General features: G+C 34.5%; 1 protein-coding gene across 8 annotated transcripts in view; it reads left to right on the forward strand.

Annotated features, from left to right (window-relative positions):
• Window positions 1-27,038, forward strand: part of dlg1 (MAGUK family member discs large 1) — an 889,881-nt gene that overhangs the window by 409,067 nt on the left and 453,776 nt on the right. The window contains exons 1-2 of one of the 8 annotated variants that reach the window (XM_074177012.1): window positions 13,865-13,883; window positions 26,040-26,462. The exons of the other annotated variants lie outside the window; for them this stretch is intronic. Coding sequence (XP_074033113.1) covers window positions 26,271-26,462 — 192 coding nt within the window. The 5' untranslated portion in view covers window positions 13,865-13,883; window positions 26,040-26,270. Of the gene's footprint in view, window positions 1-13,864; window positions 13,884-26,039; window positions 26,463-27,038 lie in introns of those variants that run through there. 8 annotated transcript variants of the gene reach the window in all.

Consider the following 27,038-nt stretch of genomic DNA (forward strand, 5'->3'; position numbering starts at 1 on the left):
GATGTAGTTTCCAGCTTATATACCACGTTTGACTACGTAAAAGACAGAGGACGAATCTCAGCGGTGGTCGATGGCGGGGCTTGGCTTCGCAAACGACCGCCTTGGAAAGCTTCGTTTATCTTCATAAGGGGATATGTCATCACCCTTACTTACAGCTGAATCCAATGATGTATTTGTGAATTAGCCTAACACCACTGATGAGACCTAAAGCGGGTCAAAACAGAGTTGTCTGATGTTGAATCATTGTTCGAGCTCTAGTTTACAACTAGTTGCCTATCAGTGAAGGCTGCAGTGGAAGACAGAGGACTAATCTCATCTGCGGTCAATGTCGATGCTTGGCTCTGCAACCGACCGCCTTCAGGAGCCTCGTTCATATTTGATATTCGAGAATCGAGGAGAGTAAGATATGTCATCGCCCATACTCAATTTTTGATATTGTCATTATCTACATAGCAGCCAAAAATTCAGTCCGAAGATACTGGACTTTTCGGACGTTCAAAAGTGAACTGATACCAGGCTTCTGAATGCACATGCGGTGCCACTTTCTAAAGGTTTTTATCCATTTGAACATTTTGACTGAGAAAATAAATCAGGAAAGAAATAACACAAAAGAACTGATATATTCTTAAAATTTAATATTTTCGAATAATATTATTTTGTTTCTTGAAAAACACATTTTGAAGGGTTTCACTACCAAAATCCATAAAAAGTCGACCTCACCTTCTTGTCGCAGCTCATGAACGCATAACCCAGAAAAAACCTCATTATAAATTTGAAAGATACGTAACATTTCAATCACAGAGTCAAGTAGTGCTTTACTCTAAGTTTCATGTATAACTCAATCATACTTTCCAGTGAGTTCAGACATTACGGCTTATATAACGTAAAAAAAAACGAAAACTTCACCTAAAACCTGTTTTTTGAGATGACTAGTTTTGTTTCTTTCTTCTTTGGCTACTATATTATCATCACTGTTATTTCAATTTGTATAACTTTTGTGCGTTTTCATTTATTTATTTTTTCATATAGCCATGAGTTGAATTGAAAAACAGCTCAATCTTCACCATTTGTCGTTGTACTTGTATTTGTTATTTCAATGTTTTTTTACTCATGTCAATGGATGAAGCTGATATCATTATCATCATTATATATTTTGTCATATCTTGAAAGTAAGTCAAGTCTTTGAAAAAAATTTCACATGAGTTTTTCCTTTCATATGTGACTATTGTCTCATCACATCATGGAAGCTTAATTGATTCAGATGATGGAACCTGAAGAAAGTACTTTTGAAAGAATCAGAGCAGAATCAAAGATGGGGAGATACCTTCCGAAAGGCGGAATGCGCAACTGATATCACTTACATTAAATTATTTTTCACACGGATTTAATTCAAGCATCTGCAATCAAAATATGTGATGAAATTGGTCGATACGCTATCCAAATACCGAACAACAGGTCGAACCTACTACTATCGATTATCAGCAAAGATAATTTTTCAAATTTGACATAATCATAAAGTCAACTGAGATATGTCAGTGAACGTTGACTTATGCGTTTTTGTTGCGACCTCACTTAATTTGTTTCTAAGAAAAAAATAATATTGGGAACATCATTTATCAAGGATCAATTAACGAATAGATGAATATAAATATTGACTATTGGCATCATCTTGTGATAACGTCAGTACTACCCCACTTGGTCTAGAATAATTTCCTAATGAGAGCGCATCAGAGCATCCACCAGTGACTAGAACTTCAGCAATGGGGAATGTTCCTCAACTTGGGTTATTACAGCAGATGCAAGTTTGAACAAAATAAAGTTTAGTTTAATTCATGAGTTTTTCAAATTCACTTCGAAAAGTCTTCAAATTGATGTTTCAAATGTTGGGTTTCAATTTTCAAAGATATTTGTTTCTAATTCACATATTGGCAACAGCGCCTATATCAAGTTGAAATAATGTATACGTACCTAGATCTTTATAAATCAACAATTAAGGCAAAATATGAATTATAGTTCAATACCACCTCCACAAGCCACATAAACAACAGTTGTTTTGATATTTATTTATATAGAGGAAGATAGGTTAGGTGCACAAAATGCCATATGTCACAGAATGTTTCGGAACTCGGAACATAAGTAAACATAACAGCACGCCTCTGAAATATGTCATCTTTATTTGTCTCATACAGGTAACAGATTCATTGTCCTTCATTAGCTATAACCGATGTTGCCAAATGGTGAAATAGAAACGAGTCCCTTTAAATGTTGAAAGCATCATTTAATTCCTCTTTTTTAAGTATTTAAATGATTTTTTAAAGAAAAAGGTTGAAATGATAAGTTTAAAATGCGTTGTTTTAGAGCTCTTTTATGAAAACTACTTGATTTTCGTCAGGAGGAATATTCCCCATTATTAAAAAAATTCTGGAAAAAACTTCTGGGTCGAAAGCATTTCTTGAGTGTCCGAAATATCCATCGATGTTCCAATTGAATCTGCATATATCAAAAAATGAATACACCAATGATATCAAACTTCTTTGTGAAACCTTATCGAACGATTTGAAAGTCGTTTAACCTCCTGATAACCAAGATAGATAATCAAAGGTATTAGCACAACATATAGTGGTAACCTGCAAGAATGGCCACTTTTCCAAAACATCTGCTCTCTGTGGATATAACGATAAAGAAATAATGATCAAATCACAAATTTGTCTGGAGGGTGAAGCTTATGCAGCAGAGAAGAAAATGATGTTGACATCTGAAAATGTGAATTAATTTGGTAATTAGTACTTCACAACATACTATTGATACAATGCTTTCAAATATCAGAAGTTTTCCGCATATCAAAAATACGAATCTGAAGAGACATATTCAATTTTCGACTGAAGTCAAAATATTGTTTGATTATGAAAGGAAAATCATGTTTTTAGAGCTTTCAGACTTCACTCGATTCCTCTAGTTTTGAAATGCGCACAATACATTTATAAGTAAATTCAAGGGCATCCAAACATTTAAAAATTGAGCCTGTCATGCAACCTATAAATAAAATAGTACATTATATTATGAGTATAGACTAAATCACCGACAGTTCAGGCAATTTTGAAGCTTCACAGGCACCAGTTCATTTGCAAATGGAGTTGATAGATCTTCGATCGGAGAGTATTTTGAAAGGAAAATTCAAAGAGGTTCACACTCTTCATTTTACACACAATATCTAAAGAGTTTGTATAACTACCCGGAATTAAAAAAGCATGCAGCACGCATTCTATGCATGTTTGGTAGTATTATGTAAGCAGATGTTTTCCGCCATGAAAATAAATAAGAACAAACATCGTACAAGACTTACGAATGAACATCTCCAATCAATTCTTGAAATGCTTATAACGAATATCATACCTGACATCAATGAGCTTGTCAAAAACAAGAGAAGTCAGGTATCTGGATCCTCGAGCTCAAAATAATTACCCTCTTTTATAACTTTGATCTGATTTTCAACAACCGTATATTATATACTAAGTAATTGAATGTTATAATAACTCAGTACTTTTTTTATTCGAATCTGGCCCACCTACATATTGTGAAATGATTATATGGTCCTCTGCAAAATTGAGTTTGACACCTCTGCTCTAAAGTCAACAAGACATCTAAAATTTTCCAGTTGTTAAAATATGTCCTGTACAAGCTTCTAGACTCTTCGAAGATTTCTGTAATAGGATTGGAGATATGATAAAAACAAACCCTGGGGAATATAAAACTCCTCAATAAGATCAACGGGGTGAAGAAAAAACTCACAACCATTATCTGCAATGGTAGGAACTTTGTGGCAGCTGATAAATTAGAAAATTAATTGTCTCTGTGAAATTTAGGAAATTTGAAAACTGAACCAAGAGAAAAACTAGCTTCTGCAGCAGAGGGAGAATGAACGATATTCTTCATCCAGTACAGAGATTATTACTGTCATTTTCTGATTTTGTTTATATGCTTTGTTACTATTGAGGTAATAATTTGTCAAAATTGAATATTAGTAATTTTTATTGGCCAAAGACAACTATTTGAGTTTAATGAAACGACACAACATTGAACTCAAGGTGTGGTGTCCGACTGCGAAAATAGTTCTCACAGGATTGTTTCATTTCTTAACAAATCAATCATTCGTACAGTTTGTCCTACAAATTATTCTGCACGAAAAACCTCGTATGATTGCTGTTCATTCGTTCCCTCATAAACCGTGATTTCATACCTTCGAGAAAGTGTTTCTATTGTTAGACATCGTTTCCATGTTAACGGTGCGTCGTGACGTTGGCGCCTTCGTATTTGCGCGAACTCTACGGAAGAAACCATTCTCGAGGGATTTTTATTGCTTTACGGAACGTAGTATTATTGTAACCTTCGTCAGGAAGTAAACATAAGACTATTGTGCGAATTAACTTCAGTAAATTGTATTGAAGTCAAGTTCGGTGCTTTTGAATAAAGTGTATTCAATTTGAAGTGAAATTCAACAGGTTACCTATTATAGGTCAACTATGTATAAAGGAATAAAATTCCACCCTAAGCAAAAAACTACTATTAGAGCAATAAACTCAATTCCATTTGACACGGAGTAATCGTATCAGATGGAACAGTATGGTTGAGTAGTTGAATCGAATTGAATTTTGTAGATGAAAGTTTAAAAGGAGTGCATTATTTTTCAACAGTAGAGCATTTTTTTTCTTTTCGAGTGGTGACCCGAAACTTATTCCTTTCAACAATTTAGAGTGACTCTACACTACATCTGTTGCAGATTATCTTTATTTCCGAACTTTTCCTTCACAATTTTACAAATATGTCGACTCCTTCAATTCATTTTTGAGTATTACAGTTAGTCCAAAATTCTCAAATACCTCTTGATGTATTGATCTTGATTATTGAAAATTATGTATGAAATTGAGTTCCGTTACTTTATCATGAATACTGACATCAAATGCAAATTTTTCAGTAAAATCGAAAACTTGAACAATCCTGAACCATCTTTGAAAACTGATATAGTGACATTGAAAATGTATTAAACTCGTTTCCAAAAGAAGCTCAAAGTATACACATTTAGATTAGTTTTTAGCTAAACCAGCGTTTGAATATAAACTGATAACATTTTTGGCACTATGAAAAACTAGCCACTTAACAGCTATTAACTTCACCAGAGTTAAGGTATCATACTTGAACCTTAGTCGTTAAGTAGGTAAAAGGTCATATGAGTTGTATTGTTATGTAAAGCACTAATTAAATAGAATTCAGTCAGTATAAACACGACTGAAGAAACTGTTGCATAGCGAAACATTTGTTGTGGATTTGTACGCTGTTCAGTGATGATGTTCTAATGAAGTGTTAATTGGATAGGTTATAATTGGGTCATATCTTCTTGTGGTCACTGAGGATACACTACAAAAACACACTTTTGTGTATTTTCCACTATATTTGTGTTTTTGTAGTGTATCCTCAGTAAACATGAATTTCCACAAAATAAACAAGTCGTCAATCGAAGAAGTACTTGTGGTCAGTTATCAGTCCTCTCCAATTTGTGTCCACCTTGGGGGTGATTATAGTAAATTACCATCATATATGTAAAAAATCCTGGAAATTGAACAAATCCAAAATAATAAGGAAAACATTTTTAATAAACCATCAATTATGAAAGTTTGAACAGGAATGTATAATACTAAATAGAACTTTAATCGTTAACAATTGGGTCTCTGGATGATGGATTGTACAAGTGAAACACGTATATTGAATCTTCGACAGATAAAAATTAGCAAATAATGTCGTAAAAACTAGCAACACTACACATGCCATACAGGAAAAATCAACTTCAAACACAACAACGTCAATATATAAAAAAGTGGACCAGCAAAAATAATTTGAAAGTAACAACCACCACCTGTCATATTTGGAATACAAATATTCTGAATGAAAATATATATCCACTGTGTGACAAGGAGCTCTACATATAATTATCGCTTTCAAATTGGACTGTACTATTCCATCAATCAACCAAATTGAAATGATAGATTGAATCATGAATCAAATTTATTACTAATTTTTGGTTTATTTCACCCCTAATAAGATTAATTTGGAAGATGTCAGAATGAATCCAACTCATCACAACTTCAAATGAACTATTGATCGCCAGATGAATATTCCAACATGTAGAATATATGTTTGAAGGTGGTTGACAGTATTTCAAGGTGAATGTCATCAGTTCCGACTTCCATTGTCTGAAATGATATAAATGATTTGAAATAGGTACCTGAAAAAACCAATAAAATTGAAAATGGGGAATGTTTCTCAATTTGGGTTATTACAGCAAATGCAAGTTTGAACAAAATAAAGTTGAGTCAAATTCACTTCGAAAAGTATTCAAATTGATGTTTCAAATGATGGGTTTTAATTTTTAAAGGGATTTGTTTCTAATTCACATATTGGCAACAGCGCCTATATCAAGTTGAAATAATGTATACGTACCTAGATATTCTACTTAAAAAAAGGAAAATTATCTTTATAAATCAACAATTGAGGCAAAATATAAATTACAGTTCAATACCACCTCCACAAGCCACATAAACAACAGTTGTTTTATTATTTATTAATATAGAGGAAGATAGGTTAGGTTCACAAAATGCCATATGTCACAGAATGTCTCGGAACTCGGAACATAATTTATTAGCTATAACCGATGCCGATGTTGCCGAATGGTGAAATAGAAACGAATCCCTTCAAATGTTGAATGCATTATTTCATTTCTGTTTTTTGAGTATTTAAATAATTCTTTAAAGAAAAAGGTTGAAATGATGAGTTTAAATGCTTTGTTTTAGGGCTCTTTTATGAAAACTACTTGATTTTCGTCAGGAGGAACATTCCCCATTGAAATGAATAGCTGAAATTAACAATTATATTGTGCAAAAAACCCGGAAATGAAATTATAATAAAATACAAGCCAAAAATTAAAAAAGAACTAATTGAATAAATAAAAATCAAAAGATTTCAAGCCAAGTAACTTCACGACGTCTCGATTATTAGTATCCACAATCGTCTTCGGGTGATGACTGGATTATTCTTCTATAGATTAATCAATAGATCAAATTAATTTTTAGACGATAAGAGGAAGGTACCTAGCAGAGGTGTCTGAAGTATAATAAGGCACAACATTTTATGTAGAATTAGTTTAATCTTCCTCTCGAAGATGATCACTTGGTGATTGAAACACACGTGTCGAGGTGTTGAAAATAACAGTTTGGTGTTGGGATAGTACTCCAGTAATATTCTTCATTTTTTTTATTGTATTTTATTTTATTGTATTTTCCTCTTCAGGGTTTTTTCGCTTAATATAATTGTTATTTTCTGCTATTCATTTTAAATTTCAATTGTATTGGTTCTTTCAGGGATTTCAAATCATTTTCTATCATATTAGGCAATGGAAGTCCGAACTGATGAAATTCATGTATGATATATACTATACCAAGGTACTTGATTCTCTGTATGGTTAATTTTTGCTAGTATTTAAACATTCTAATATCAGTTCACCTTCGTTAATCTGTTCAAAAAATATGTTTTTCCGTTAACCAGCTGTCGCACCCCTACGAACGACAAACCTCAGAAGTCGAAACTTGTGCGAGCTAAGGACTAACGAGGTCTTACCTTTTAACGTATGATTCCTAACACGGGTTGGACGATAGCAAGTGAAAAATTATCGTTCAGACTAGGGATTGAACCACCGACCAACACGGCAGTCAATTCGAGTGAGTGAATAAAGCACCCACGTCGAACCACCTAGCTACCGACCGACCTATACCGACCTAATAAACAATACAAATGGGAGCCAGAGGTTCTTTCTCCACCTTTCAATACAATTGATAATAATTAATTTGATAAACTGAAAAAAAAATCAATTCAATACATTATAGTCTAGTACATTTCTGTGATGAGGTTTTTAAAGTACAAATGTATTGTGGTAGAAGTTGCGGGATGATCGGACAGTTTGTAGAATCAAAAAGTTCAACTATTTTTGTAGGCCAAAACTCGTACAAAAACTTATGAATGATTCACAATATAGCTATACTCGGGAGCTGGTTTTTCTTTGGTTTGCTCCAAATCGCAAATAGCAATCAAATGTGTAAGAGCTGTAGGAATTGTTACAGGCAGTACACCAATTTGAATCTGAATTGCTAACTTTATTCGTTTCTACCTTCCTAGTCACGATTATGAATTGATCAGTAATATTTCTAATTGCTTAGGTGTTGGAAACACTGCTATTAACGGAAATTCACTGTTGATTCTTCAGCTGAGCATAGACCACTCTATGGATAATACAGAAAACCGAGTTTCTTGTGACGGAAAGTTTACACAAACACCCTAGTAATAGTGAGATATTATTGTTATTATTACTATTATCCCAAAATAAATATCACCAAAGTTGAACTGGCGGGTTAATTTTTTGGTGTTATCGGCATCGACTACATTGGTCATTAGCCTCGTATCCTGGGTAGGCAGTGTTAATAACTCCCTGAGTCACTTAGGGAGCACCATGACTATTCGCAGTCCGTCAGCCATCCCAACTCCAGCTGGGATTCTCTCGAGAAATATCTGGTCGAGGTTAGGATCGAACTCATGACCTTCCGATCGTACTGGTGAATAAATATCGGAAATTATGAAAATATTGGATTCAAATGACAGTGTATACAGTATCAGCGAAGCCCTTAATTTCGACTCTATTTTCACGAAACACAAAAAAAGTTAAAGTCTTACTTCGGAAAGAGAACAGTACGAATAGGTGGTTGAGTTTGAATTTTCAACTGTCAGTTGACCAGAATCTCAACTGCAGGAAACAAATCGAGGGTATAGATTTGTTATTCCTGAATTAACTCTGTTTTCGCAGAAGGAAAACAAGCAACACCCCAGCCACTGAAATCAAACTGAATTTGTTAACACCAAAATTGTTATCGAACAGAGATAATGATATTATTGTTATTATTGTATTTTCATCTGTCAAAAAGTAACACAAATAATTGAACTGATATGACAAGAAATATTAGGGAATTTCATAAAAAAAACATTGGTGGCTTAGGGCAGGTCCGACAGCTTTTTCATTCCTTAGTATGTGAAAATGGTGTACACAACATGTTTTTCCAATAACAATACCCAACTAGACTTATAAAATACATAAAATTGTTTGAATTCTCTCAGAAATGTTAGGGTTTCTTATTTCAATAATAATTATGATAATAATATGTCTTTATTCATCACAATAAGAAATACAAATTAAATGAAATTCAAAGAAATTATGAATAGGCGGAGTTCAGCTATGAGAGCTGCTTTCAACCTTTTCTTGAAGTTTCTCAAAGAACTTTCTTTAAAATCTGTAGGAATGGTGTTATACAACTTTGCCGCATTGTAGGAGAAACTTCGAGTAAATATTGCTGTGGAATGCCTGGAAATGAGCAAAGTATGCCTATTACGAGAAGTGCCACTGTGTGATAGTGCAATTAGTCTTTCACGTAAGTAAGGCGGATATCCCGAAACAAGAATTATATGCGTGAAACTAAGCAAATGGATTGCTCTCAGATATCTGAGTGAAAGTCAGCCAGAATCTCGAAAGGACGGACTTATGTGATCACAACTATTTTGTATTCGCTGGTGTCGCATCACATCTTATTGTTGTAAGGCGGGTCCGTAGATACAATCGCAGTAAGCTAATATTGAAAAAATAAGTGTTTCACAGAGATTCAAGTTCAGACTTTTTGATAAAAGGTGTCTACTTGGATGAAGTTGTCTTAATACATTGAATGACATTTTACACAGATGACTTACATGAATCTTATGTCTGTACCTAACCACAAGCCCAGATTTTTACATTCATTCACAAAAGGTATTATGTTATTGTTGACACGAATCGACCAAATAACATGACCTGGGATTTCTTTGGATTGATAGTGAGAATATGTGCACAGAATACATCATATAGAGTTTTGAGGTTTCTGTTAATATTTTCATTGGCAGGTGTAATATCTTTAAAGCTGAATGAACTATACAATGGAGTATCATCGGCATAGTGATGTATTTTACCAAAACTAACAAATTCATGGAAGTCACTAATATAAATTGCAAAAAGAAGCGGTCCCAGGACTGAACCTTGCGGTACACCAAATGTTTTTGATATTATTGTTGATTGGTTGCTATCAAGGTAAGTTGATTGGGTCCTTCCGGAGAGATAGCTATTTATAAGTGACACTGCATTATCGGTGAAACCAAAGCACTTGAGTTTTATGGACAATAAAAAAGGATCCAAGGTATCGAATGCTTTACTGTAATCAAGCATTAAGAGACATGTAAAATTTCCTTCATCAAGTGATTTGAATATGTCGTCAGTGACGAGACTCAGAGCCGTAGTAGAGCTATATAGAGGTCGAAATCCAGACTGAACGGAGGTAATAAGATTTTTTCGTTCAACGTAATCTGAGAGTTGTTCTTTAATAGTCATTTCAAAGACTTTTGAGATGGCAGGAAGAATACTTATAGGTCTAATATCAGAGAACTCTGAGGGATCGTTACATTTTGCCAATGGCTTAACTCTAGCATGTTTCCATTGAGAGGGAAATTTACTAGTCTCAATGGCAAAGTTGAAGATGTATGTTATGTATTCCAATAAATGGGGCAAAACTAAATCCCGGATTGTGATTTCATCAGAGCCCATAGCATTACTACTGATTTTATTAAAGTGCTGATTCACTTCATACGAGTTTACATTATTAAAAATAAACTCTGGTTCATATTTAGGATTATAATATGTTTCGCATACAGCTATTTGACTGGCGTTTTTTTTAAATATTGGTATATTAACGAAATGTTCATTCAGATCATTCAAATTTTTCAAAGACGGCGGAATAGCAGGAATTTTATTATCTCGAAATACTTCAAGAGATTTGAGAGTATTCCATGTTGCCTTAGAATTCTTCTGTCTAAGTACATAATTGAGATATACAGTTTTTTCACGGCGGATAGCACTAGATACATAATTACGCAATTCTTTATAGTATTCCCATGATGTTGGTGTTCTCATTCTCTGGTATCGTTGGAATGCTTTGTGTCTCAGTTCAGCATTAGTTTTATATTGTACGTTATCCAGGGTTTGGGCGGCTTAGTACCTCTAATTGTGCGATTAGGAATATGAGTATTGAAAATTTGTATTAAGTTATCGTTTGAGAAGAAAAGCATGTCATCAAAATCATCTAAAAGATAAATACTACCCCAATTTATTTGAAATAAATCTTCTTTAAAGGAGTTTACTTCAAGATTTCTGAAATCACGGTAACTAACAAACTTTTCATATTTTGTTTTGGGTATATCAACCTTAAGAATGATAGCAAAATGATCGGAAACACCATCAATATCAATAACATCTGAGGACAAGATGTGCTGTAAGTTATTCACAACAAAAACGTCTATGAGAGTTTGGCTGACTTCTGTTACCCTGGTTAGAGATTGTACCAAACTGTATAAGTCTATTAAATTATTGAATAATTGACATTTTCTATCGGAAAACTAATAAATCTATATTGAGATCTCCTAAAATAATGAATGAATCACTTTCTGGAAGTAAATCAACACGGCCTGTTCTAATTCATTAAGAGAACTTATCATATTAGCTGATGGTGGCCGATAGACAACTCCAACTACAACAGTTTTATGTTTGACTTTTGAGGATACCCATAGCTGTTCAAATTGTTCACTAATATCAGAGTGCAAGACATAACATGTTAAGTGATTCTTCACATAAAAAGCTACACCTCCCCCCCAAACCATTTCTATCAGCGTGCAAGAACTTATAATCACTGAGATTGAATAAGTTTAAGTCACTTCTTTCACTGAGCCAAGTTTCTCCCAAAGCAACAACATCAAAGTCATTATCACGAATGTAATTTCGCAAATTGCCAAATCCAGTTGACAGAGATCTGACATTGATATGCATTAGACTGATATTTTTATTCATATCGATAGGCATTCCTAATTTCGGTAGGCTAGATTTCACTCATCAGTGATAACAAGCCCAAAGTATTCAAATATTTTCAGAATTCTAAATAAAGATAACAAATTTTTTTCTCTCCACAAAAACAACTAATGATTAGATACATACATATAAATGTGTGTTAGGAAATTTAGTCCGGTACGAATACACACTAGAATAATTACTTGCGATGGCTGCGAGTTCTTCCCGATTTTTCATTCGACACTGAGTCTGATCTCTGACGGTTCCCTTTGCCTGTCCCTTGATCCGAAGGAATATATTTTGTGCTACCTGACTTATCACTTTCCGAAGGAAGGGATAGAACAGTTGATTCTTCAAGTTCCCTTAGGTTTTCAACCGCCTATACATTTCCATTCACAACCAGCTTTTTTCTTTTTATAAACGCATTCAGGTGGGCTACTAATAGCTTTTGATCTTTTCTATCCTGGGTCGAAAGATCTTGCGTTATAGTGATTTTTTTATGTTTGAGTTTGTAACAGTTCTGAAGAATTTGTTGTTTTTTCAGATAAGAAGTGAATTCCAATTTGATAGTTGGAGTGTTTTGGTTACGAAAAGAATGAATGTTGTTGATATCTTGTACTTCTAGTTCAACTTCAAGGAGCTCGGAAAGTATATTAGTCACATGAGTAGCAATAAAAGCAGACTCTGGAATTTCCAGTCCATAAATGAGTATATTATTTTTCCTTGATCTTTTTTCTAGCAATTTACATTTACTTTCCAGTTCCCCAACCTTTTTCTCGAGATTTTCTATTCTAGTCCTATTTTTATCTAGGATGTCCAAGAGTTCTTCATTTTTATTTTTTTTTCCAATTTAATGTATTCTTTGTTTTTTTCGCCTTCTTCTTTAATCAATTTCATTAAACTCTCAAGTACTTGCTTATTAGACACATGGTTGACATGTCTTCTTTCTAGTATCAGAACTGGTTTAACCGTACTAAATAGGTAAATCAGCTGATAAAAATTGGATTACTTCGGTGATACGTAACGTACCTCGGTAATTTTTACAAACTAGCTGCTTCTGTCCACAAGTCACTACGTATGAAAATTTCAGTTTTATATCACAAGTATTAAAGTAATTATCGAATAAATATGCGGAGCTTCAATGAATGTGACGAAATGAACGTCAGTATATCATCGGAACGTCAGTATTTTCAACAATACATCAGTACTAGAAGCGACATCAGTGAATATGCCATTTTTGGGACATAAAAACAATTAAAATCGATCTTCGTTTCTCGGTGTTGAAACGTCAGAATGAAATTCTATAAACGCCATCTTCTACAGCTTCATATTGGTGGTGATAAAGTTTCTTTAATGTTTTTGGCATCTTCTTAAATAACGTTAAAAAATAAAACGAAATAGGCGAATTTCAGTTCTTTCCGAATATCTCTGGATCTAATCGGAGTACTCAACTCTTTTATTTTTCAACCGACTGTCACAGTTTCCGATTTTCCCGAGTTGGCCCTCCTAATCTTGGACACGGAGTATATTCATTTTCTATTTGAAATCTCTAACGGGCTGAAATAACTGAAGATTGTTGCTACAAATCCTCCCGTTTCTCATTTACAAATGAAGTGAAAAACTCTCCACTCTGAACACTACCAAGAATTCGTTACATTCCTCCTACAAGATTTAAATGTCTCATGAATGATGTACGAATATATAAATTCTCGTGGATATTCCAGTAGTCGCAAGAGCACGTTCTAATTTCGATTGTTTACGGCCGGTTTGAGCCTCTCGTTCTCGTACCCTACCTAGGCAGATGTCAGTTGAAATTGTGCGCCGCGACGAGACGTGAGCGTCCGAAAATACGGTAACGTCGGTAAATCATTCGGTTTGTACTTTCTATAAAGTCCTTGTTTTTTTCTGATGAGATTACCTTTCATGACGAAAGAAAATTAGTAAATAGGTATAAGCCTTAATTTTGTCTAACGGATTGATTTCTAAGAATTCATAACTATCCAGTACGGATAAACACAGCACACATAAAAATTTGTAGCTTTGTAACTTACAACAACTCTTTTTCCTTGAAGGTGATTGACAATGAAACTCATTTTCCGTTTTGTTATCACAATGCTTTGAGTAACGCCTATATGGTGGAGTGTATGGACTTGACTTTGTTCCTTCCGATTTTCTTGAGAGTTCATAGAAGTGTACTAGTGACAGTTACATTCAAAAATATTGAAAGAAGTTCTAATGTATTCAGTTGAAAATCCCATCCTCTCTGATACTCTTTTGACCTAAGGAGACAGCATCAGTTATAACAGCGACTCTTTTTTTATGGCTCTTGTCTACATTTCATGTTCCAGATACTGAATTCACGATCAAGTGGCGTCTTAGCAATTTCTCAGGTGTAATGATGGTGGTTGGATTCAGATATTGTCCAGTACGAGTTGGTTTTCTGTAGATATATGTTTTCCTTTTGTCCCATATCATGTCTCCTCCATTGTGAATTTTATAAAAGGCGTCATGTCTTACCTAATGGTATCCAGTCCTGATTTTCGATGATTCTATGATTTGAAAGTTTCGACAACATACCTGAATCAGACTCGGGGCTTCTTGTAGATTTTTTCAATAGTCACCGTTTCAAAGCATTCCATGTTTATTTTGACTATGGCCGATTAAATTGGGCCAATCCCATAAGCATTCTCATTTCTCAACTGGCGCAGTATACCATTAATTCTATGGTTTCTTTATTGGCTTTCTACATCAAAACTACTCAGTTGCTTTTTCGTTCTGTGACTCTGATTTCCTGGAATGAGTATCTTGAATACTAGGGACTATTAATCTTGACAAATTGTGGGTGGCCGAATCTCTAATGATTAGTCTAAGGGAAACATGCTCATTGTGAATTTTGGATAGTCCATATGGACGAGTAGGTTTGATGAGGTGATGAGATGTGGCGTAAGTGATAATCCTTCTTTGTCTGGTTAATGTTTCTCTATGATCTGGTAAACCTTTCTTTCATAGATATAGTGAGATCTCGTGTAATATTCATGTATTTATTGTTTCTTCTGAAAAACGTCTTTCATTTTCAGCTTGTAAAGATCGGTGCTCATCACAATGGTAGCAATTTCTTTGCCCAGTAGTACAGTTTTTGAGTTTCATCTCATTCTAAACTATTGAGAGCCTTTCGTGATTCATGATTTATGTTGGAAGTTAGGAGTAGTTCTCAATCTAGCTATGTCTAGAATTCTACCTCAATTTTTCTACTTCGAGCTGATGTGGGTACAATGATGAATATTAGAACCTTTCCAATGAAGGATTGTTCTATATTTGTGAGTAGCAGAATACTTATACTGATGACGTTGAAGTCTCTGTTGTTATTCTCTTTTTGTTCTTCAATCACTCTCGACTGCAGATGTTTTCTTTGCCTTGACGAATCGTGTAGTACCTACACGAGATTTTGAAATATGTATTCTGATCTCTCCAAACCATTAATTGACATCCTTTTCACCGGTGAGCGTTTTCCGACGATTTTGGTTGATTTAGAACCTCATTGAAGGTTGTTCCACTCATTCCCGTATCACTTTTGCTTTTTCTCCTGGGATTGGATATTACAACTGATAACCTCTGGTTATAATGATGCTGCTTCTTGCTCTTCTTTGGTTGACTTGACATAAATTTTCTCGTGATCTCGGAATATGTCATCGGTACCGTTTCCGTACGCAGTATTCAATGTAAAAAATGTTTCAGATTCAATATTGGGATTTCTAACTCTCAGTATCTAAAGAGAAATTTCAATGGATTCGAAATCTAGGAAAAAATTTGAATGAAATTCTTCATTCATTTATCGTACCGATCTTATGAAAGGAAAATGTGGTAGACAAAAGTGATTCAGTTTTATAACGTTAATGGTGAATAGATCGGAAAGTATCACCTATCCATTTCACACTGAAGGAAATTTCAACAGTCACCCAGATATATGTGAACTCATTGAATGACATTATTTGATGATTTTCGTGAGGTTCACAGATTCACAAAAGTCAGTTTGAAGTCTGCTGTATAATTCACATGAATATATTGGACGATTCAACCTGTGGATAATCATGAAAGTTTTTTAGGTCTCCTACAGGGGTATCTCATGAGCCCTCTTCTTGTTTTCTATTAGTTTCGATGAATCAAAAGTTGATTCGTTCATGTGGTTAATATCAAGTTAATATCAGCCTGTTGAATAGTTGGAAGAAAAGAATAACTCAGTAACTAGCTTAGTCGTTATTCTCGAATATTAACAGAGATTATCATCTATTGATGAAAACAAAGTTAGTGATAACAGACAGAAATTTGATACAAGAAGTGAGTGAATATGAAAATTTGAAGGTGATACTAGAACCTCTGGCAATGAGTAAATCTGAACAAGCACTTTTCCCAAATACTAGGACTGCAATACTCGATGCGCGTTTCATCAAACAATTTTGCTTCTTCAAGAGATGAAGTTTACCCCATCTCTGGCATGCAAACTAATTGACTATTATGGAGTCACATCAAGAATGTTCAAGGAATGCACTGTTTGGAACCTTCAATGTAGTAATGATTATTACTGCAGTTTTATTCCAACACCAAACTGTTATTTTTAACACCTCGACACGTATTTCAAGATGATCATTTGGTGATCAAAAGGTGTGTCAAGGTGTTAGAAATACCGGTTTGTTGTTGGGATAAAACTCCAGTAATATTCAAGAATGTTCATGTTTATTTCATCCAGATGATGTATGAAGATGGAAACACAATAAAACTTTTTTATTGCAAAAACTCTTCTCAGTATCTAGGAAGCTATTGAATTTGAATAACGTCCTCACCATCTTATCTCGTGGGACGTTAATGACTTTCCAATTCTTGGAATACTGGAAAACGTTGTTGTCTCGCCTTCGTTCCACAAATTTTCGATTCTGGTGATGTAAAGAAACCTCCACGATCAGTAAAACCTCGATAAGACTTCCTAAACCTTCACGATCTTGAATTAAAGAAAACTGCAAAAACCCAATCAAACATTGCAAGTCCAAGGCAATGTTTTCAGAATAAATTCCATATTGAAACAAAGTAAAATAGATTATATACTTTCAGTTTGAAAGTCTAAAATTTATATCTCACAACCGAAATCCTCAAACATATGGTAAAGGGATTAATCAACGCAATGACATTCTTTTTTAATCAGTCTCACAGTACTTGAATGTTCAGCTGCCTTCACATTTGCTTTTGCATGTCACTGAAAATCCAAGGTACTGAATAATTTTTGTGTTTTTTGTAAGGAAATATAGTATACGGAATAATATAATTCAGAGAGGGCAACATATGATGATGCTACGTAACTTCAAAACTTCAGGGATTCAATAAAGATAAACAGGCTAACAGTCTACAAAATATTGGGATTAGGAAAGTCATTTGACGAAGTTCTCAAATGGACAAACTGTAGACAAGCATTTCGAAATGATTGTATACTTTTAGTAACGGAGTGTTCTTCAATATTGAGCATGGCTACAACATACTGATGATTAGCTCAAAATATATAAGTATCTACGATTTTCTTATTTTAGGTTTGTGTTTAATAACGTTGTCTTCTATTAAATAGAAAATGCCCTATTGTCATACCGTCAATAAACTACATGTCTTCTGAAACTTCAATATACTTTCATTTCAAATTTTAGCTCCAAATGTGATATTGATCTGTCGAAGGGAAATTGATTCTTTTGTAATATTATCTGAAAAGTTTAGGCGAATCGACAGTGTAAAAACAACATATTCTTGCGAATGTATCGAGAATCGAGATTACAGATAGTGTGCCAAAGCAAGTATTTATATTAGGAATAGGTAAATTTGCCAGCACACTTGTTGTTATCTGGTGAGTAATGGATTTCATTAAATTTAATGGAGATGAATCGTATATTGTTTAGATTACCGAGTGATACAAATCAAATAATTATATTATCCATCGAATCATTGGTTCAGAAATGTTAAATAAGAATGGACACAAACAATTGTTTTCTCCTAGAGTGCTGATGTATCATCAGCGTGAGATAGCGCTAAGTTATTGGTTGTTTGTCTGCACCAACTTTGCTTGAAAATTTCCAAATTCATATTCTTGCTTAGAAAACTGAAACTCATTCTCAGATTATTATGCTCTTCCAACAATCTATTATTCATTTTGTCATTCACAGTTATCAAATTGAACAATCCTCTGTGACAATAGTGCTCATTCTGATAAAGTATTTCTGATGCAGAAAAAAACAATGAGAATAATTTCTGGTGCGGGAATCCAGGAATAACCTGCAGCATCACATCATCTGAAGATTTTGATCTCCCAATGTCCTGCCAGAATATTTACTGACACGACTATCATCACACTTGAACCAGTCCGTTGCGTCTTTGACCAATGCGTAATAATGACCAGATTCAACGCAAGAAACACAGTGAACAATGACTGCATGAAGGTTATTGGTCTGCTAGATTGAAGTGTTAATCTACTTCGAACCCTCGTAAGAGTTTGGTGCTTCCGTCAGAGGTTGAGTAATGTTTGAATGAATATCATCAGTGTTATTATTAGATTGACTGGGGTCTCAGCTATACTTGTTGTCTTCTAATAGTCAGTTAGATTGGAGCATATTTGGCAATACAATTGATTATCACTCGTTAGAAGTTCTTTTTCAAGATGAATTAACAATAAGCTTCGCACGGACTGGTTATCAGTCATATTAAGAAACGCTAGTTGAAGTTCTAGAAAATCACATACGTTTTTGCTACCTCTTGAACGTGTACTACAAAGTAAACTAGTTGAGATTTTTCCATATATTAAAAATACAAGAAAATGAAGATGAATATGCAGTAGATACTTATTTTCACAAATTCAACATTCGAAGCTGTCAATTAATTTGATCGTTCTTATTCCATCAAATCAAATCTTCATGACTTGCTACCTATTCAGGCCGAAGAGAAGAATTCACAAAATTAAAAAAAGTTGTAGGCTATTTACCTAGCTAACACAAATTATCCAAAGAAGGAGTATATACATCATGTGCCCGAGGTGTAAGAAACCAGTTCTGCATCTAGATCACATACATTGTTTTCTAGCCGCCATTTTTTTTTTTTCAATTATCGTTAAAATTTTTGGTATCATTTATTATTTTTGATACTTGTGTACCAGGTACGTTCATAAGCAGTATTGTATTCTATCGCAGGACTGATTCTGATGAATCTTATTCATACCTTTTCAATTGACTGATTGTTCATCTAAAAGACTGATGAATATCTATTACAAGGAGAAGAATCTCGAATCTTACTGTAGTATTTGCAACACAATATATTCAAGTATGCTCGTTTCTCCATTTGTCTGCACTCCTTAAATCATCTTTAAAATGTAGGATGGTTCATATTTGAAACGATTTACCAAAAAAAACATTTCAACGAGTTGATTTTGTCAGTGATACGAGTGAAATTTATAAATTTCAATAGTCTCGAGACAAATGAAAGCAAGTTAATACCTTATAGAATTGGCCGATACTCAATTGGACGATAATCAATAATTGATTGTGAGATTTTCAGTGAACAGTTCACAAAACCGCAACACTTGTTTCACTATACAATAGCTTCTTCAGATTAATTCAATGAATGAACACGCCTTATATAATAAAACACGTGTTTCAGTTTTGTGAACTGTCTAGTAAAAATCTCACAATGGAGTGTAACTTGAATGATTAATTATTTGTTTCAAAAAGTGAGTTTGCTCGAGAATTTGATGAAATATATACTTTTGCTTGAATTGGAAAAAATATTTTGTTGCATTATCTGTCGTATTACCTAGGTATTGATTTCTAATTGTATGGTAATGATATCCGGGAACTCACAAGAATTTTAATAGCCAATGCTACAAATTGGCAACTAAAACCTAAGTAAATTATGTTGCAGAATCGACATTTCTATTAAACTTTTGTCAGAATCGTTTTAATCAAATCATCTGAAAGAACAATTCGTTCAGGCCAGTCTCAACTCCCTACACTGTAGGTTAATGGACTGACATCTATCAAAAAACAACTACTCCTCTGGCTAATACCACGAAGGGCATTAGATTATATCCGACAGGTGACAGTGTAGTATTCTTCATAGAAGTAATTTCTGCATATGCTGTTGGAGATACAACTGCCGATTTATAGCCAGTCTTCAAATATACCCACTGACTATATGTGAAGAGAATTGTTTCAGTTGCCATCATCATAATCCCATAGAAATAATGGTACATTGAGAGATGTTGGATTGACGAAAGTATGATTGCTCCATTTGGACATTAACGCTCTAGATACTTTCATTACACACAGTCTATAATGGATATTCTAGAAAAATGTTCATTGATTGTCAGTTGCTTCTTTTCGTAATACCGTATAAGAGAATACCTAACCAGTGATATTACATATTTTACTAGCCTCATTGGAATCCAAAACACATTGTGTTATGTTATAAGATTTGTTTTTACCTTCGAAATTAATAAACATAATAGAGATATAAGTAGTGTGAAATTGCCATCGAGGTAATACTTCGTTCCAATATCACTCATTTGGATCTCCAAATGTTGACGAATTCGAGGGCATTATCCTGCAAAAGTTATTTGAATCGACTATTTCTGTTATCAGGGTCTGCGTTTACAACCGTTATTTCGTTCCGTCGTACGTTTCATCAGTGGTGCTAGACTGAGTCAATGGTCCTTTAAATGCCGAGGTGAGAAAATAGAGGCGATGGCATGTCTCCTGACGAAAATGTCATATCTGTGTCAGCGATGAAGTTTCAACATGATACTTACGACCCAAGCTTTCCTCAGGGAGCAAAACATATATGTCTATTTTTTTCCGGTCCAGCACCTGAGTTTGTCCATGAAAGAAGTCTTCATTTTTTCCTGATTTACGTATTTTTGAATATTCATGGGTTGGAAGTTTCGCCATCTATAAAGTTCTAGAAAACCCCAGAACGATCGAGAGCGTTCGAAAGCATTTCACAACATTCCAGAACATCCTGAAATATTCTGGAATGTGATGGATTTTTCGTCACTGATCTGGAACTTCCGAAATTGTTTCGGGCTGGTTCATAGCGATCAAGAGAACATACTGGATTATTTGAGATCGGACTGAACTGGAACGTTCCAGAGAATATACTGGAATATTCCAGCTCATTGTGGGACGCTACTTTCGCACAGGCACCGCTCTGAGGGCACCTTAAGGATTTATCTGTAGTTCCTGTGTTTTGTCATTGAAAAAAAAGAAGTTATATGATTCAGCAGTACCCTATCCTTATCAAAGAAGAAGGTTTCTATTTTCACATAAATGGTGTGCTTTTGAAAATATAGCTATTGAAAGTTTCGTCCTCTAGGAATTTCTAGAACAGTCCAAAATATTCATGAGTATCCAGAAGGTCTCTAAGCGAATCCAGATACCCTACCTAGTATTTCATTGCAATGACTTGATAAAAATCATTCATAGTGATTCATCCATAGAAAATACTAAACAATAATGCGACTTTGACCTTCAAACTGATAGGTTATGTTAGATCAACAATGAGTGGGTCTATTCGACCCGCAAGGGTTTATTGTGGCTCATACATATTCACATTCGACCAAATAATCCCAGCTTTTTAACGAAGTCGATTAGTTTATATGGTTAGTCAGATCAAATGGTAAGAGTACGGCTCTGCGAAAGTCTGAAAACCTTATTCAGTTCTCAGCGGGGCAGGCACAAAGTATGTGCTCTGCTGTTTTATTTTTTTTTTTCTAACTGCTTTCTTTCATATAATATCTGAGCTTCATTTTCACCATAGAAATGAATGATATACTCAAAAAATGAACGTATGCCGTTGCGGACTTTTTGGAGACCTATGACCGTTCTCTATGAAAGCTCGGGAAGCACCACAACCCCAACGGTTCACGAAAAACATCGTTATATTTCAACCATATCACGAAACATACTGTTATATTATACATATGAACCTTTCAAATCACTTCGTCTATAGTGGTGAAAACCGTATAGTGAAAGTCCGTGTTTGAGTCCGTTTTTGAGACACCGGAACTTCAATTTATAATATAATTCAATATTTATTCGTATTTTGGAATTTAGCCCAAGGATGGTAAAATCGTTATCGGTCATCTATACTTTAACGAAGGTGATCGTTTATACTCAATGATTTTATTGAAGGAAATCATGCGTCCAATTAGAGGTCTCTATGTTCTGATCAATAAACTGGGGTGAATGAATGCACCAGCGATTTCTCTTATGCGAACGTTGTTTTCTTGAATTTCCCGTCTCACGAATCCGAGTTATGGGAAATGTGAAAACATAATCGATGTTGTGCAGACCACAAAATCATTGATTAGATATTTATTCACCTTATTTCACAGCTTTTACTCAGCAACGACGTAATAGAAATACATCCGAAATGCGAATAGTTTTTCCTATTCGTTCAGATCAGACTGAATACTGTGTTATTTCAATCCAACAACTGAATATTTTGTCTCATAATCCTATCCGTTCGCTAATCACGAATTTGTGAAAGTTCGCGTCTTCAAAAGATGAAAAAAACTAATTCCTAACTTTAAAACTATCAATATTTATATTTTACCGGGCGGATAGAGAGTTTTATAGTTAGTATATGGTTTTTCTAATCTCCAGAACACACCAATTTGGTTGGTGATACGCATGTCGAGAAGAGTATTGCTTTTCTGGTGATTGGGAAAATTTTTGGAAAACCGAGTGACGTGAAGCTTCACAGCAATTGGCTCAGATGAAGCTCTGTGGTGTACATGAATGTCAACTACAAACTGCCTCATACAGTGTTACAATCTCAATTCGGGTTTGATGGCCGTCGTAGTTTGGAACTACGATGACTGGTGAAATCACCAGTCATCGTTGAATCATCAAGATGAATAAACCTCTGAAGAAGCCAGCCACCCGTGCTTGCGAATCGTTAGGATACAGTTCCAAACTACAGCGGCCATCAAACCCGAATAGAGATAGTAATACTGAAAATGTCGGCCGCGAAAACATAAACCAATTTATCAGATGCCTCATACAGTCCTAATACCAAGTAGAGAGGCTTGGATCCTCCGGGAGAAGAAAATATTGAGAATATATAGCTGTTAGTTCAGTGATGAATCAGCAAATCTTTTGAATTTTGGTACAGGTATATTGAGTCGCAAACCCAGGACGAAAATTAGCCTGCCAAGATACATTGCGATTGGCCTTGGAAGCACTCGTTCTTCCCAGCGAGCAACTTCTGAGTTGGAAATGAACTGCCAAAAAACTCTCCTCAATAGAAAAACAGCAAATTGTCTCTACTCTGGATTCTTGCCCTCACTGGTCTGCTAGGTAACGAAGCTGCTGAATTCCTTGCAATGTAGTGCGCAGCAAGCGGTTTCAAAAAACCACTGAACACCTGAGTTGCAAGCAGAGTGAGGATTGGTTCATTCCAAGGCATTTATACATCCTTCGTAGTTTGTTGAAACTGATGAATCACCAGATCACAAACTTTGTGCCTGCTTCGCTGCAGAACGCATCAACTTTTCAGAGTTTGGCAAGGATTCACTGTCGTCATCTGACCTGAAAGATCATTCACCAAATAAGTTATTCGGCTCCATCAAGAATCAGTATTTATTTGGTCAAGTTTGAATAGGTGCGAGCCACAATAAACCCTTATAGGTTTGTAGTGGCAGGTCAAATATACGCACTGACTTTGGACGTATCATAACCTAAACTCTTTCTGTGGAGGCAACATCTATGATGGCATTGGCTGATGAGAAATCTGACCGAAACAACGCTGTGTGATGTTCTATCAAGATTGCTTCATTTTGGGCAACAGGTTCAACTTAGTGCCTTTTGGTTAGAGATGTAGAGAGCGACAAAAGGCAATTTTTCATTCGGATATCGAAGTCGAAGCTTGGCTTTGTAAGTCACGGCCTTGGTGCCATGTATTCCTATGATGATGAAGGTTGGACTTTGCGGTCGATCCCATAGAAGGGTTTTGTGAGAGGATATGTCCACGATAACTCATATTCAGATTTTTCTTCAAGGCTTTTGTGACTTATAATAGGTTTGAACTGCGCTAGGTTCAAACAGTGTTGGATAACGAATGCTTCATTTTTCAGTTTGGTTTCATAATCAACAATTATTATCACATAAATGCAGAGTAATTTCTTTATATACAATATCGATATTTTCAAGAGTATTTCACATATTACTGTGACATACTCTTTGTTCATTTTCACATCATGTTAACATGTTAATTATTCGAATATCGAACTCAGATGATCACCCATTTGGAAAATATTGGTAATTAGTGATTATTCTCACCAGAATTTATTCAATATTTCGACATTTGATTTCGAAGAATGGTTGAAATTGTTGAATAAATCTCGTTTATTGATTACTAGTTGTTGCGCGCGGCTTCGCCCGCGTAGAATTTGGTTTGTCATATTAAGTTTCGTGACACAGAATTTCAAACAAATAGTTACAATCTTTTTTATCATTTTCAATTTTCCAACTTCAAAACTGACGAAATTCAATACAATCTTCAAACCCCTATTTTTCTCCTTTAGCGGTGAAATATCCTGATTCTCTTTCTTGATGCTTATTTACGCTATACACAAAACCTATCTTCATATTTCAAGATTCTAGGTTCAGTATCTTCGGCTGTACGTTAATATAAGAGTGTCAGTCAATCAAAAGGTACTTAATTATACAATATTGAATAACATCAGCAAAAAAACTGAAAGGATTAGAGAGAGATACATTGGCAATCCTACTTAGCCTACAGTAATGGATTACTGCGTTGCGTCAAGTTAATCTTATCGTGATAACTTTTAAACGATTCGTCCAAACCACCCCTAGTGTAAAGACAAAGTTATTCTATACTAGCTTTTCCCCGCGGCTTTGCTCGCATTTATGCCATTAAATAAGTGTCAGTACAATAGAAATGAATCAATATGATTATTTTAATGCTTGACTGGGATTATCAATTTTTAAAGTAGCTAGATTTTGAGATTTTTTGACAAACAATTTTTTTATCTTTCATAAAAAATATTTTTATTTCAATAAAAAGTATCCTATGTTACTTCTAATACCTTCAAGAACATGTGTATAAAATTTCATGATGATCGGTTGGGTAGTTTTCGCGTGAAACCCTAACAAACAAACAAACTTACATTCGCATTTATAATATTAGTATGGAAACATGAGAATTTGACAGATATTCTAAAATGTGCATTGTAAAAAAGTATCCAATTTAATTTAATTTATGGCTCAGTATTTTGCATTTAGTGGCTATCACATAAGAGGTAGATATATGCTATTGCGAACTTTTATTCTGAATTATTTAAGATTAACAATTCTACGGTAGGCGCACAGCTTTCGAGTAAGACAGCTCTCAGAGAGCAAAATTTTTCCGACTTACTCAATACTTATCGATATATTATTGTGGAATTGGCCGCGGTGGTAGTGCGCCCGACTCATAATCGGAAGGTCATGGGTTCGATTCCCGCCTCGACCAGATATGTTTCTCGAGAGAATTTATCTGGTTGAATCTGGGATGATTCCGGAACCGTGTTAAGAATCACACGTTGAAAGGTAAGACCTCGTTAGTCCTTAGCTCGCACAAGTTTCTCAACTTTTGACAGTTGTCGTTCGTATGGGGGCGACAGCTGATTAACGGGAAAACAGATTTAAAAACAGATTATGACCAAAATTACGCAAAATTTTTATAAATTGTAGCTTATATGTTATATCACTATAGATTATGATAGTTCATTTATCTACATAATCAATTTCAAGAGGAGAACGCATCGAATAATGAAAATAAACCTTTTTTTTATCGTTGTGATCAAATTCATTCAATGAAATAAATCATTATGAATGTTATCATTACTAATGAACGAATGATTTTTTTCAAAGTCCCTCCGAGTATGTTTGAATAATCTAATTTAACTCAAGTTGCAATATCAATCCTCACATACGAGTAATTATTTCAGATGACTCTATCAAAAACAGTTTCATCGCGATTCGAAATATAAACTATCTGGAAATTAGCATGTGAGGTTCAATGTATGCACTACAAACCATATTATAAACTGGATTTTCCATGAATATGTGCATTATATCGAGAAATTTCTGGAACCACTCCAACGAACTTCAAAACAAGACCGAATTCAACAAAGTTTGAGGAACTTATAAGTGATCGGAAAACACATCAACACATCAAAATGATCGATTGGGTTTCTATAGTGCGCCATTCTCATCGAAGGTTCTCGAACTACATGTACGGAGTGCCGAGCAAAGTTCGAAAGCGTCGACAAAAATTTATCAAAAGGGATACTCCAAACGGTACCAGAACTGTTGATGGTGTTCGACATACTTCAAAATGTTCGTGTTGCTGGGCCGGCGACAAAGTGCAGGTGAGATTTTTTATGTTACAGGAACTTAACCTTCCCCCAAAATCTGTCCCAAGTTTATGCAAGAGAATTTTTTTTAATTTGGTATCTTCCTTTATTCAAAATACATTTGCTCGGATCGTGGTCACTACATATTGAAACTTCGTAAGTGAAAAGAACAATGCCGTAAAATACAATACGAGAGACATTCACACATACTCTGTAAACAATGTGTTTCCTTTCTACGTCATCTTGTCTTATATTTATATACAAGAATAATTTTTAATCGGGGCAGTATACTATTAAAACATATATCCAATAAATATGATTTTAATTTCATCTAAAGTAATGAAGAGTTTTTTTTTCATCTCTATGAAATTCGCAGATCTTTCAAAAATGGAACTGGAATGTTTTGGAATTCTCAGAGAATCACTTGTCGTTGTAATATAGGTACCTATATGTATTTGTATTCAAAATGGAACTTATTTCGTTTTTAACTTTCCTTCAACGTATATTATTATTTTATGAATGTATATTGAACAAAGAGTGAGAATTCTACAGCTTTCGAAATTATTTTTGTATATTTCATTTTGTTAGAGA

The sequence above is a fragment of the Leptinotarsa decemlineata genome, unplaced genomic scaffold (genome assembly GCF_025532065.1).
Source record: "Leptinotarsa decemlineata unplaced genomic scaffold, Ldec_3_MD MMD2_tig00002159_RagTag_RagTag, whole genome shotgun sequence".
NCBI lineage: Eukaryota > Metazoa > Arthropoda > Insecta > Coleoptera > Chrysomelidae > Leptinotarsa > Leptinotarsa decemlineata.